We start from the raw sequence: 14,482 nt of genomic DNA on the forward strand, positions 1-14,482 counted from the left end.
CATGGCCATATGTCCTGGAAAACTCACAACAACTCAGGAGCTTGTCACATGATGAATCTTCCCAATCTCTTCAATAAAATGGCTAACTGGCATCACTTCTGCTGTGAAAAGCAACCACTAGATGTGGCAGGTCTTGTTCACTGTTCCCTCTGCTTTTGTGTGCCACCAAGAGATATGTCTCAGCAAAACACAAAATCCAGGAATTGAATCTCACAGCTGTATCAAATCCACACCAAACTGGGTTATATGACAGTGTGGACTCAGATAACCCAGTTCAAAATAGATATTGTGGATTATCTGCCTTGTTATTCTGGGTTATATGGTTGAGTGGAAGAGCCCTGCAAACTGCCTTAGAGTTCACAATACTAGAGCAACAACTTTCATCAATTTGAAGTACCTCTAAATTGGTGTATTCTGCACATGATAACTTTTCCCTTGAGAGCTTAATGAAGGGTCAGGCAGTACATTGCCATTGCTACCAGAAGTCTTAATCTGTTTACATCAATTTTACTTGAATGCTGCTTTGAAATCTTATGATTTAGGGCAGGGTGTCAACATTTTAATAATTGTTGATTATCGCTGTTTAACATAATCTTACAAATTGATTGTATTGCATCTTCCATCATCCCCAGGCAACTTGACCTTTGAGTGTTGGACTCATGACCACATCCTCCTATTCTTCTCTGATTATGACCCCAGTCATCTCTTTTTATCATTCATTTAATCACAGTTCAATATTTTGTCCAAACCTTAAATTTTGGTTATTATTAGCTTTAGTTTATTGAAATAACTTGGTTTTAAAAATCATACTTTGAAGCTTGTTTCAGTAAGCTATAATTAAGAAAGTCTTGCTTATTCAAGAAAATTGAGTGTAGTAGCTAAAGTGAATTGCTGAGAAAGCCTGTAGTAAATTTTGAGTGAAAGTGTGTGTTCTCTAGTTCTGAATGGCATTGGCAAAGCTTATTGGCCTCTTTGGAAATACTTCAGGTCTGATTGATGGGCTGGCAGACGAGGGCTGGCTTCATCATTTTCAGTATTAGGTTGGGCAGTGTTCAATTTATTTCTTTTCCTCTCTGTGTGCACAGCTGCTTCCCCATATAATCCTTTGCTTTTCTCTCCCAGAACTATCCTTGTCCTGAACTCAGAGCAGCTAAAGAGCTTTGGCAGCCCCATCCTGAGAATGTATTCTTACATATACCTGTCAGGCAATTAGCTACTGTTACATATCATTCAAGCTCAAGCAGGGTTTTTTTAAGGAAGAGGAAAATAAGTTTTAAGGACTTGAATTTGTAACTCCAAAACCCCCTTCTTCCACTGTTTTATCCTCTGCAGGTTAATTAAACATTTAAAAGACAGTGTTGGGAGGAGAAGCTGCTGCAGGGAAGAAACAAACACCTGGAATTCATTTCTTTGGGAGAGAAAGAAAGACTGGGCACATTTACATTGTATGACAAGGGAGAGTGCCATTGGAACCTTGACTTATAAATGAGCTGCATACTACTTAATTGTTTGCACTTGGAACAGAAGGGTCTGAACAATCCGTGGTGCGGAGTAGTAAGCTTATCATGGCTCTTGCAGCAGGGAACTTCCCTTTTCTGGTTGGTCCTATCCAAGTACAAACCAAAGAAAGATTCCAGGTTTTTGCTTTTGGCTTACTTCTTTGGTCTGTTGAGAGGAAATAAAGATGAGAAGGGGAGCTGGATGCTGCCACATGATACAACAGACCAACAAACCATGGAGCCATTCCTGCTGTGAGCAAAAACAGTTGTGCACCATCTGTTTTGAAAACAGATGTGTGCATACTTAGATTTGCCAGAGAACAGGGGAATGTGTTTTGTTTTCAGGATGAGACCTGCAGGATACTTGGATGCATGTGGGGCAACTGTATCTGTCCCTCTTTCATAGCAGGGACACACTGCTACTTTCTGCATGGGAAAGAATAATCACATGCCCACAGCACTTTTACTATGTGCCTCCTGCCTGATGGATTTTATTTATTTATTGCTTTTAAACCAAAACTGTCATTGCTGGAAAAGCAATGTGGCATGATTGAGCATGTAATTGTAGTTTTAATTGTAATCTTTATAAATGTGTAGGCCACCTTGTGTCCTAGTCTTGGGGAAAAGGCAGGATTTTAAAAATAATGATGGTGGCACAAGCCATATTGTTTTGGGTTTACTTATTTATTATTAATTTATTTAAAACATTTATATTCCGCCCTTCTCACCCTGCAGGGGATTCAGGGTGGAGCACAACATATATACAACAAACATTCAATGCTGGGACGTAAACTATAAATAGACACAAACATTAAAATCACTTACATTGATTTTAAAATCAACTGTTTAAAACCATCTTCATACATGTGGAGGTTATCAGCTTAAGTGTGTAGTCAACTCAACTTCAGAAACATTAGTAAACTGCAGCACATTTCCCCCCCAGGCTATCAAAGAGTAGTCCCCCCCCCCCCTCTGGACTTAATTTCCAAAGAAAGAAAAATAGCCTATCATTCCACAACTGCTTTCTCTGAATGCATGGACAACTATTAAAATATATGAATACTTTGCAGAACTGTGTCATGGGTTTTTGATGTTGGCTTTACGTTCCTGTGGCATTCTTCGTGGCTTGTTGTGAGCTTTCCAGGCAGTATGGCCATGTTCCAGAAGCATTCTCACCTGACATTTTGCCCACATCTATGGCAGGCATCCACAGAGGTTGCAGAATCTTTTGGAAACTTAATTGGCATTTAATGGCGTTGCAGCTACAAAGCCTGGCTGATTCCTGCCAGGGGAATCCATTGTTTGGAGTTGTTAGCTGGCCCTGCTTGATTCTTGTCTGGATTTCCCGTTTTTTGAGTGTTGCTCTTTATTTACTGTCCTGATTTTAGAGTTTTTTAAAACGGGTAGCCAAATTTTGTTCATTTTTATGGTTTCCTCCTTTCTGTTGAAATTTTCCACATGCTTGTGGATTTCAGTGGCTTCTTTGTGTAGTCTGACATGGTAGTTGTTAGAGTGGTCCAGCATTTCTGTGTTCTCAAATAATATGCTGTGGATATCTTTGTCCTCTTCTTCTTCCTCCTCTTCTTCTTCCTCTTCTTCTTCCTAGCATTTGCCCCACAAATTTGCAGAGTACGCTTGTTTGCTTCTTGTTCTCAACTTGTTCCTATTGATCACGTCTCTCATTGTGAGCCATGTCGTGTTTCAATGCTTGAGCCAACGCGTTTTAGGTCTGCCACATGACCTGGCACCTGCACCTTCCATATTCAGCATGGTTTTAGCCCCAGAACCCTAATCACTTATTGTCAATGTAATAACGTAACTTAACTCTTACAGGTTCCATTTAATGATAAAAGTACATTTCCCCCCTCAGTCCTGCATTATTGTCAATCTGGCAGCTGTGCATTTATCTAATATGTGCACGTTGTTTTGACTGATATCTAAACGTTTTAGTGGTATACATATCTCAAGAACAAACACTTGCAGAATATTCTATAACCTGAGAGTTTTTGAATTTTTCCATTTTAACTTGTCAAATATGATTGAGGTCCTGTATCAATGACATAATATGTAATTATACAGTGACTTAGTTACATATCTGACATAATGTGACTTGTCCTAATTCAACCAATGGGTTTCTGTATTAGGTAGACCCTAATCTCCATAGTTGTAGTCTAATGTTCAAAGCACTGCACTGCACTAATTTCCTGTATGTTAAACAATTTTGCTATTTGTGAATGTCTTTCTTTCATTTATGTAATTTTAATCATGAAATCTTCCAGTTGTTAAAATAAAAAATGAGGGGATAGTTGGGTTTTTTTATACGAGTAACCGCTTAAATTGCTAGTACTCATGCCTTAAAAAGTACAGATGAACTCTGAAGTCATTCTGCAGTGAGTTAGTGAAGATGCACAGACAGGAAGCAGCAGCAGTGGTATTCACTGGTTCTCTCTTTGTTTTTGGAGGGGGGGGATGACTGGAAAGGGGGTGAATAGATGCAGGGTGGCAGAAAGAGGAATGAAGGAGGGTCTGAGCACCAAGGAGAGATGCAGAAACATATCTACAACAGAACAGAAATGGAGAACAAGGTCAAGGTGGCAACAAAAATCGCATGACATTATGCAATCTTTTGTAAAATTCTAAAAAGCACAAAAAAGCTTTGTAACATTTGAAAACCAAGCAATTGGAATGAAATCATACTTAAGCTATCTTTCAGTACTTGTAAAAAATTAAAATTTGTTGTTGTTTAAAAAGGACTTCTACCAGACCAGAGGTTGCCAGCATAGAAGCTATAGAAAAAGATGACCGCCAGTGCTCACAGAAGGCTATCGTTCTGGCAAAATCATCCCAAGTAGCACGTCTAACAAGTATTATTTTGGCTGAAGATATTTGTGAGTACAATATTCTGCTCCCTTCTTGTACAGAAATGTTTTGGAACAGCCTGGGGGTTGGGACTCCTGGGTGTCACAAGGGGTTTTCAGAGGGATCGCCAAAGACCATTTATTTATTTATTTACTTCATTTATGTACTGCTTTTCTCAGCCCTCAGGCAACTCAAAGCGGTTAACAACAGCAAAATTCAATGCAAAACATCATAAAACGATTATGGGACAGTTAAAACAATAGCATAATCAACAATTAAACATCAATATAACAATCATTAGCGTCTCATCAGTAAAATCAGAATCCAATCTCATCATCCGTTAATCCGTGTTCCTATAGTCATTACACTGCTTAATCGAATGCTTGTTCAAACAGCCAGGTCTTCACTTTCCTCTGAAATGCCAATAGGGATGGGGCCGATCTGATATCTATAGGAAGGGCATTCCACAGCCGAGGGGCTACCACTGAGAAGGCCCTGTCTCCCGTTCCCGCCAGGCGCACCTGTGATGCAGGCGGGACTGAGAGCAGGGCCTCCCCAGATGATCTTAATGTCCTAGTTGGTTCATAGGAGGAGATGCGTTCGGCGAGGTAAGTAGGGCCAGAACCGTTTAGGGCTTTATAGGCTAACACCAGCACTTTGAATTGTGCCCGTCAGAAAACCTAGACCAAAGACCATCGGAAAACCATCAGAAAGCCAGCAAGTCTCTTCAAGATATCGGGTTCTGTGTGAGAAGTTTGGCATAATTCTATCATTTGTGGGGTTCAGAATGTTCTTTTGATTATAGGTAAACTATAAATCCCAGCAACTATAACTCCCAAATGTCAAGGTCTATTTTCCTCAAACTCCACCAGTGTTCACATTTGGGCGTAGTGAGTATTTGTGTCAAGTTTGGTCCAGATCCATCATTATTTGAGTCCACAGTTCTCTCTGTATGTAGGTGAACTACAACTCCAAAAGTCAAGGTCTATGCCCACCAAGCCTTTCCAGAATTTCCTTTGGCCATGGGAGTTCTGTACGCCAAGTTTTGTTCAATTCCATCATTGGCAGAGTTCAGAAGGCTCTTTGATTGTAAGTGAATGATTAATCCCATCAACCACAACTCCCAAATGACAAAATCAACTCCTCCCTGCCCGCCCCCAATCCCACCAGTATTCAATTTTGGGTGTATTGGGTATTTGTGTTAAATTTGGTCCAGTGAATGAAAATACATCCTGTATATATTTACATTATGATTCATAACAGTAGCAAAATTACAGTTATGAGGTAGCAATGAAAATAATGTTATGGTTGCGGGTCACCACAACATTAGGAACTGTATTAAGGGATGGCGGCATTAGGCGGCAAAAGTCGAGAACCACTGTTTTAGAAGGTTTTACCTGAAAGAATTCTATGGTATAGTAGAATCTGTACATTTTATACCAGTTCCCATGAGAATCTTAATGGATACACTAACAGTGTGAGTCTGTGCATGTTTTTCTTTAAAGAAATGTTCAATAGGGTTTGTTCCTAGCTACATACAGGATTGCTGCTGAAGTATAAGAATATATGCTCTTACTTTTCATGTGTGTGTGAAGTTTTAAATTGTTAAGGAGAAAAATATAGAATTCAAAATGAAATATAGTTCACCTGTTCCTCCTGTTCATTTCTACTGACAAGTATGACCTCTTTCCCATATCAATTGTGTGTGTGTGTTCTGTAAAGAATCTTCTGAACCCAAGGTTTTCTACTATTTGATAGCAAGATAATAAGTTAGTAACTTCAGGTAAATGCCTCCTATGGAGATGGAAAAGAAGAGGTGACTTGATCTATGCACATAGTGGAAAGAAAAGCAGCAAGGTATTGCTAAGGAACAGGAAGAAGTAAAATGCCTTTTGTCTGCTAAAAGAAAAAGTGTAGAAAACAGGGAAGGAATTTAATACATAAAGTCAGCTGAGTGAATGAAAACCAAAATGAAAAAATAGATTATAGGAGAAAGATGAAATTGAAAATATGTTCAGTTTAAAATTTTCCATATAACTATTTTTCATTTACTCATATGTTATATTGCTGGAAAAGCCCAAGTAATTCATCTGTGCATGAACTAGTTTATTTTGGACTAATTTATTTTTTGGGAATGTAATGAAATATGAAGAGAACAAGATTGGTAGATGCTGATTACTCGTTTTGGCTTAAAAGTATGTAGTACAGAAAACCATCACCTGAAACTCATATATTATATCCCCCCCCCCAAAAAAAAAAACCCCACATCCACAGTATGACTTACTTTCAGGTGAATACAAAAACCATAAAGGGATTTTGCTGATTATTGAATTGAGCATAACTAGTATGTTCACTCTGATATTTTCTCTCCTAAAAATTGAGCAAAGTGACCTGGATTTGGAGCAAAACCAGATAAGCAGTGACTTCAAACTCCTACTACTTCCCAAGTTTTTCAAAAAGTCTCTCCTCGGGACCAAGAGATGTAGTGGTGTGTCGCATTGTATTTTTTAGGACAACATTCTGGTAGAGGCATCAGACCCCCCCCCCCCCCCCCCCACAAGCCATAGGTTGTACCTCAATTAAACATGAGGACCATTCTCTTCATCTTTAGTCTCCTGAGACAAAATGCACCCCAGTCAAAAAGATTTCTTAGTCCTCATGAGAGGCATTTTACAGGCTGAGGTGATGAGGAGTAGAAATGTCACTTTGAGTCTATCATTTTTGTCAGAGCCTCACTGAATCTAAACCTGCAAGCAAGTAGTTCTCAACCTGTGGGTCTCCAGGTGTTTTGGCCTACAACTCCCAGAAATCCCAACCGGTTTACCAGCTGTTAGGATTTCTGGGAGTTGGAGGCCAAAACATCTGGGGACCCACAAGTTGAGACCCACTGTGGTAAGTAAAAGGAGAATGTCTCATGTTTTTATTAAAAAATATTAAAACAAGGGTTGCTTGTTGCTGAACATATATTGAACATCATGCCATTCCTCTGCCTATTTTTTTTCTGGTGTGATGCTATAACAATGTTGGTTTTTGTTTTCAATAAATGCTTTGATACTAATCGCTTAAGATAATTGTCTGCTATCTGAACACATTTATAAGAGACATGAAGTCATCATAAGAATACCACGCAGTGGTTCTTGAGACCAGCAGGGTCAATTCATTTGTTATTTTCTTATATCTTATCTAGTCACTGGCCAGGTGCTTCGCTGTGATGCTATAGTTGATATCATTCATGAGATCCACATTGTGTCAACTACAAAAGAACTGTATCTAGAGGATTCACCACTGCAATTGAAAATCCAAGCATTAGATTCTGAAGGTAAGAGTCATTCTGATCTATCCAACAAAGCATTTCACTTCTATGAATTCATCCATGGATAGGGTGAACAGGAAACCCAAGCTTTAGTTATATTTCATGTATACTTAATATATTTTCTTTTATAAATCCAAAATCATTGATAACATTAGTCAAGTGATTTTAAGCTAGTTATTCTTCAAATACATTTATTTCTATCTAGTCAGATTGTGGTTTTGCATGTGTTAATGAGGGTATTCCAATGTAAAAAAAAGTTTGAAAATTTGAAAAAATAGGGGGTGGAGGCCTTGAAACAGTCTTGAGAAACTACATAAAAGTTGTGGGTGGCATATTCCTCACCTCTGTTTGCTGATTAATGTAACATGATTTGATCATATGGTTCCAATCATAATCCTGTCAATCACATTTTGAACCAATTGAAGCACCTCAAGACTCTTCTCTGAGAGCTGAAAGTAAAGTGCACTATAATTAACTCAGAAGTGATCAAAGTAAGATTATCCCAGCCAACTCCGGCTTTTTCCAGGAAACGAAAATGCTCACATAGATGATAAAACTGTTAGAAAGCACTTCCATCTGTGTACTGTCTTGAAGATTAAAATGAGGAGTGGGGATGAAGCAAATATTATAGCATATGCACAGCCAATCAATAATGAATAAGAGATTCTTGTTCATTAACTGGATTAATGAGTATATCCTCATATCAGTAAGTAAAGCTGCTTTGAAGAATATTTGCTTTGATTTCAAAAGGAGTCAAGCTGGTACCTGAACATGGTGTTCTTGTAGTACATGTGTTGTGAGACTGCTGTGGCCAATGTCACAGCAGGAATTTAAGTTTTGCATGGTGCTGGCTGTAAACCTTCAGCTTCAGCGCTATTACATTTCTCTCCTCTAAAAAAAACAACAACAAATATTCTATTTGCTTTTCCTTTGTTTCAGCAACATTGTGGGAAGATTTATTTTAGCCTTGGAGTGTGACATCATGTGTCATGAAAACGACCAATTATGATTGTACATCTTGTATACAATACCCTTGGGCACTGAAATCTATTTTTGTGGTACACTGCATTTTAAAATATGAGATTTTAGGGTGGAGGGGAAACACACAGCACTTTCCACTCTGTTTTAGACATCTACAACTAAAAAAATGTATAAAATCCCCAAGGAGATGTGAATGCATCATTCTTTGAGAAGAACTACAGGAAGGTTAACATGTGTCTTTGTATGTTATTATCATCTTAATTCTAGCAGCTGGGCAATGAAATTAAAATACAGTGTTTAAACTGTAAACACATAGATTTTAATAATGATGAAATAAACAACTAGAATTTTTTAAAAGTACGTAACTTTATCAGGCCAAGAAAAAGTCTCCTAGATTCCTGAATGTATCTGATCACTTAATTATAAAACCATGTAATTGAAACATCCATTTCTGTTTTGGAAGAAACTAATGAACAGGATAATGTAGAAAATGTTGTTAAAGAATATAGACAAACTATTTGTGAATATACCAAACCTGCCTACTAAATTGTTTCAGTTTAGGGTATTTTAGATTAACAACACAATTCTTTACATGCCTCTTCAAAAGTAAGTCTCACCAAGTTTGGTGGGTTATTCTCAGCTGAGTATGGATATAGCAGGAGTCATGCAACTCTTTGGATGTTAGATTGCATGCAGATCTCTGGAGCCCTTGTCAATGTAGCCACTTGGAAGGAATGCTTTGAACTGTAGTCACACAATTTCTGTAGGCCACACAACTCATGCACTCAAGTATTTGAGTTTCATTCTTCAAGTCATTTCAATTCTTTTCCAAATCTGACACAGGCAACCGTGCTCTCCCTTTCGCTCTTATCTCAAATTGTAATGTGGAAGTCTCAAAAAGAGATCCAGCACAATGTAGTAGTTGAACATTTGACTCGGATTCTGGGGCCTAGGGTTTTAATGTCCATTTGGCCATAGAAACTTACTGAATGACATTGGTCAAGCCACATTCTCTCAGCCTTAGAGGAAGGCAAGTGCAAATGCTCTCTTCCCAAACAGACACTTTAACAACAGTCTTGTGCAGAAGTGGAAAGGACACCACTGCATTCTTCTCTTTTTAAAGTTCATTACTGCTAAGTAATGTATGCTTTCAATTAAAGCTTTTCGATCGAATTAACACTGCATGGAGCTGAATTGGGAGTGAAGATAAAAGCTGGTTCTGAATAATTCTTTTTTTTTTTTTAAATACTATTTCTCAACCACATGGAGATTGGTGTTAGATGATTTTATTGATGTTTATATGATAGTGAAACTCAGATTTCAGGGAAGGCACCAAGACTTAACTGTAGTAATCTATATAGCAAGGTTTGGAAGAGAGTTCAGGTGTACAACCATCTTTTGCAGGGCAAGTGTATCCTTGAAACAACCAATTTGTTTCCAATAAGTAACTGGAAACAAAGTAAGTACTTGCAAGTAGTTATAAAGTAGCTAGAAAGATGAGAACATCCTTGACATGCATAGTTTCTTACTAACTGCATACTTAAGAGCGCAAGGAAGAGCACTTGGCTTTTAAAAGCCAGACATCAGATGTAGAGCATCTGCATATTAAATTTAATTGAATTGTCACATACTTCACATATTGTAAGACTCTGAAATCAGTGCTGAATAAAAAAAACCCCTGTGTTTAAATGATCATAGACTTCATATTTTACTTCCTACAGTTGAATTGTGTATTGATATTTTGCATAACTGCTATTTCAATTCCTTAATTAATTTATATTAATTTTCATGACAAATATACCCAATATGTGCATGGTTGAACTTCACAGGTATTAGCTGTTGGGGGAAACTACCCTAAAATATGTAGCAAGGCATCCAAAAACAAACAGGATACAAAAGTTGAGCACCAGCTCATTAGCAATCAGAGTGTGAATGTACCCTGTGATGTGGCTGTAAAGAATTAAGAGCTTAGGCATGCAAAAATGCAGAGTCCAATATTTAAAAATCACAGAAGGTTTATTTACAATAATAAGGATCAATAATTGCATTTCTTGATAATCAAGAACTGGGCCTGAGCTACTCTGACACCTATGTCTTCTGAGGTTTCAAAGAGAAGGAAAAAACACCAATCACTACATCTCTCTGACATACACGGAGAGAGAGATCTCAAGGCACACAGCACATACACAGATGTAAGAGATTATAAGTCAGATTTTCAAAAGGCTTTCTGTAAAAAAGTATCCATTGTACACGACCAATCAGAATGAGAGTAGAAACAGAGAGAGAGAGAGAACAAAATAAATACATTTCAACTGACATTCATGGGGGAAGGAAATTCCCTCAGCCTATACTAAACTAACTAACTGCTCCTCATTGAGGACTTGAGACTTGGGCAGTGTGGGGTTGAATTTCAATATTAGTATCATAGCATCTTGTGTAGATTTCTTATTTTTGGTAGGTTACCAGTTTTTTTACTTTATCTCAGTCATTTCACCTTCGCAATTAATGTTAGTATTGCAACCTACTTTGACTGTAGGTTAAATTTATCCCTCTTGTTTTGTAAGATACTTATTCTATTTCCTGCTCCTTGTAATTTCCAAGCCTTTCAGATGTGGTGCATGCAACAGTTCCAAGGCTTGAAAAGTATATATTGCAATTCTGATACTTAGTTTCTTGAATTATTTAAAGGAAACACTTTTAGCACGTTGGCAGGACTTGCTTTTGAGTGGATGGTCATGAAAGGTCCAGAAATGAATGAATTCTCAGATTCTCACAATGCACTCCGGTAAGTCTGTTTTTACGTTACTTTTTTTTCTTTTATGCATTACTAAAAATACGTGCTACATCTCACCCTATTATTCGTCCTGACCTTTTCCTCTACCTCTTTTCTTTTGTGCTGATGTTCTGTTTTTCTTGATCTCTTCCCTTTTCTCTCGACCCTGGTACCCAGTCAATCTATATCAGTCCTGCCTAGGTTACAGACTGCCTTCTCCCATCCCCTTCTCATGCTGTTTCTTTTTATCCTTTCCCAGTTTCTTTTTCTTTCACTGTTCTTTTCCTCTACTCTGATTCCCCAATTCAGGCAATCACATTTGCACATTATTTCCTCAAAAAAAAATCATATCCTTACTATTAATAGAATACTGGGAGCCTCCCACAAATACTAGATGCCACTCATCCTCAGTTTTGTCAACAAGAAGGCATCCAACAATGGGCAACCAGAGTACATATGGAACTGTCTGAGGGAGCAAGGCGTACAGGCAGAGTACCTCAACATCATCCAAGTATGCTATAATGGATGTACAACAACATTAATTCTTCTTGAGAAAGGTGTACACCAAGGTGTTCCCATCTCACCTAAACTTTTTTTCTGCTGTTCTGGAAATTGTAATAGGAGGCTGTAATTGATTGGATAAATGTATACTCATTGATGATTGCAGACTTAATCACAACATAGTTGTCCAGCATGCTTAGTAATCTTTATAGCAGAAATCAGTTAATTTGATTAAAGATGAACATGCAAATGATGAAGGTAGTCTGAAACAACTTTGTAGATTGTGCTGCAGTCACAGCAACCTGGTACATCTGGGCATCCTTGCAAATGGCCAATTCTCTCACACCAGAAGTGACTTCCAGTTTCTCAAGTTGCTCCTGGCATGAAAAAAAGGTACCTGCAGAGATGGATGAGATCTCTTGGTCATCCTCCTACCCATTGGTCTGATTCATTCCATATGGCATAAAATGTGAGAGACGAACATGGTTGTACAATGGTACATGGGTCAACTCGTGCTCAAAATAGAATGGAGGTGAATAGAGAAGATGTTGTGATCTGCAGGAAAGTTGAGGAACAAATTGTCTAAATGCTAAGTGCTGATAGAATTTCATGGATGGTTGGTAAGCTGTTTTCAGCTAATTGAATCAAAAGTTGTGCAAGTTTGAACTATAGATGCTTATATAGTGGGAAATAACCTTTTGTCTTGCTGATTTTCCATTGAAACTGGAAGCACCTGAAGTACAGATCATGAGTTAATTAACTTACATTTATAAGAATGGCATGTTCAATTTAGTACTCTCAGCACACTCATATTCCATTAAAAACCAAACATAATTAAAATAGAATCAGTACAATAGCATAGTCCATGACTTTAATCCACAAAGTAACCATAAACTAAAGGTTATTTCTTCTACATGCTGTTAGCTAACTGAAGTCATTCAGGGAATAATTATGTACTCTAGAAATGAAGGACACCCTGGTTTGCATCATTGTAATGAAAACTGAGATCCAATGGCTCTTTTTGAGGAGTAATCGTATTAAGATATAGTTCTAATTTCACTGCATAATGCAGCCTGAATAATTCTAATAAAATTCATTAAAATTTCAAAACATTGTTTTGCTTGTGTTCACATTCTTTTAATATTGTAAGATAAATAAGTTAATTAATTAATTAATTAATGTTGACTGACATTTTCCTTCTAAATTCAACTTGCACTTAAACTCTTGTGGGGGGAGGGAACCTATTGAAGAAAAACACCAAATAATACACAAACTACTACACAGCTACATATTATACACAACAGCTATTTTAATTAATTTCTTTCTTTATATCTGGTGGTTATTATCCCTTATTAGTCCGCTCCCTTTAAACAATAATATAACTACACTTCTGCTTGAAACCCGACTATTAATTCCTGAATTAATAGAGTCCCCATTGTTGTGAAAAGATAATGAACAGGTCCCATTTTTTTCTTAAAGTTAGCCAGAGATTTCAAGGTAGTCAATTTCTTCATTTTGATTTTTTATAGATCTCCATCAACCATTCTTCTTGTGTTCCACTTCTGAGCAATTATATTTACAGAGTTGGTATGTCACCCAGTAATACATGTTCTCTGCAACCCTTCTGACAGAAATTAAAACAAATGAAGGAAAACTAAGATAATAAAGCTGTATACTACAATACAAAGGAACAGAATATCTGTTCTCCCATATTTCTGTACTGCTATTTCTATAAACCTACTCAGGCATATCTATTGTAATGAGAGAGAAAAATAACTTGGTAATTCCCCCCCCCCCCCCAATTCTGCAGAGCATGCATCATAAAATTCTTTCCTAAAATCACTCCTTACTTGTCTCAAAAATTTGTTTCTTTCCTTTCGTCTTCCAACTCTAACTTTAAATCTTATGAGGAATATTACAATTGTATAAGTAACAGGTGAATTGAAAGTTTACTGATTTTATTTGTATTGCCTGATGACATGAAATCACAGTGAGACATAAGGGGTACAGAAACCTTTATGGCACACGGGGTCTAAGCCACATTAACTTTTCATGCCTGACTCCTTCAGTGTGTTGGTTGGAGCTTTATTTAACCTTATATCAGTTTAGCAATTTCCATTAAGAGGAAACATATGAGAAGTCGAAAAATAGGAATGGAAATTGTTTCCTTTCATTGCTTTGAAGCATGTAGGGGGTGTTTTTTTTAGGACCCTCAGATATTGTTATCGAAGCATATTTATAAAACATGTAAACCCCAGAATTGTAAGCCCAGCTGATCCGTTTGGTTCATATGCTTTACCATGGATGAGGTTAAACTGCATGTACTAGCTATGCAAAATGGTTAAAAGAAGAAATACATTTGTGCTTTCCACTCTTAAAAATATATATTTCACTGCTTTGAGATATAATGGTGTGTATCATTTTCCATTTTGGTTAAAATTCATCAGCTTGAAATGGTTCCCAGAAGCAGTATCTCTTTCAATATTTTTCACATCAGTCCTCTCATGTCTTACTATATCTCTGTTATTGATACTGACACTTTGAAAATGGATCTTC

General features: G+C 37.3%; 1 protein-coding gene across 1 annotated transcript in view; it reads left to right on the forward strand.

Annotated features, from left to right (window-relative positions):
* Positions 1-14,482, forward strand: part of NUP210 (nucleoporin 210) — a 117,874-nt gene that overhangs the window by 12,027 nt on the left and 91,365 nt on the right. Inside the window, exons 2-4 of the mRNA XM_060765993.2 lie at positions 4,251-4,387; positions 7,546-7,677; positions 11,341-11,437. Of these exons, the coding sequence (XP_060621976.2) occupies positions 4,251-4,387; positions 7,546-7,677; positions 11,341-11,437 (366 nt within the window). The remainder of the gene's footprint in view (positions 1-4,250; positions 4,388-7,545; positions 7,678-11,340; positions 11,438-14,482) is intronic.

The sequence above is a fragment of the Anolis sagrei genome, chromosome 2 (assembly GCF_037176765.1).
Source record: "Anolis sagrei isolate rAnoSag1 chromosome 2, rAnoSag1.mat, whole genome shotgun sequence".
Classification (NCBI taxonomy): Eukaryota; Metazoa; Chordata; class Lepidosauria; order Squamata; family Dactyloidae; genus Anolis; species Anolis sagrei.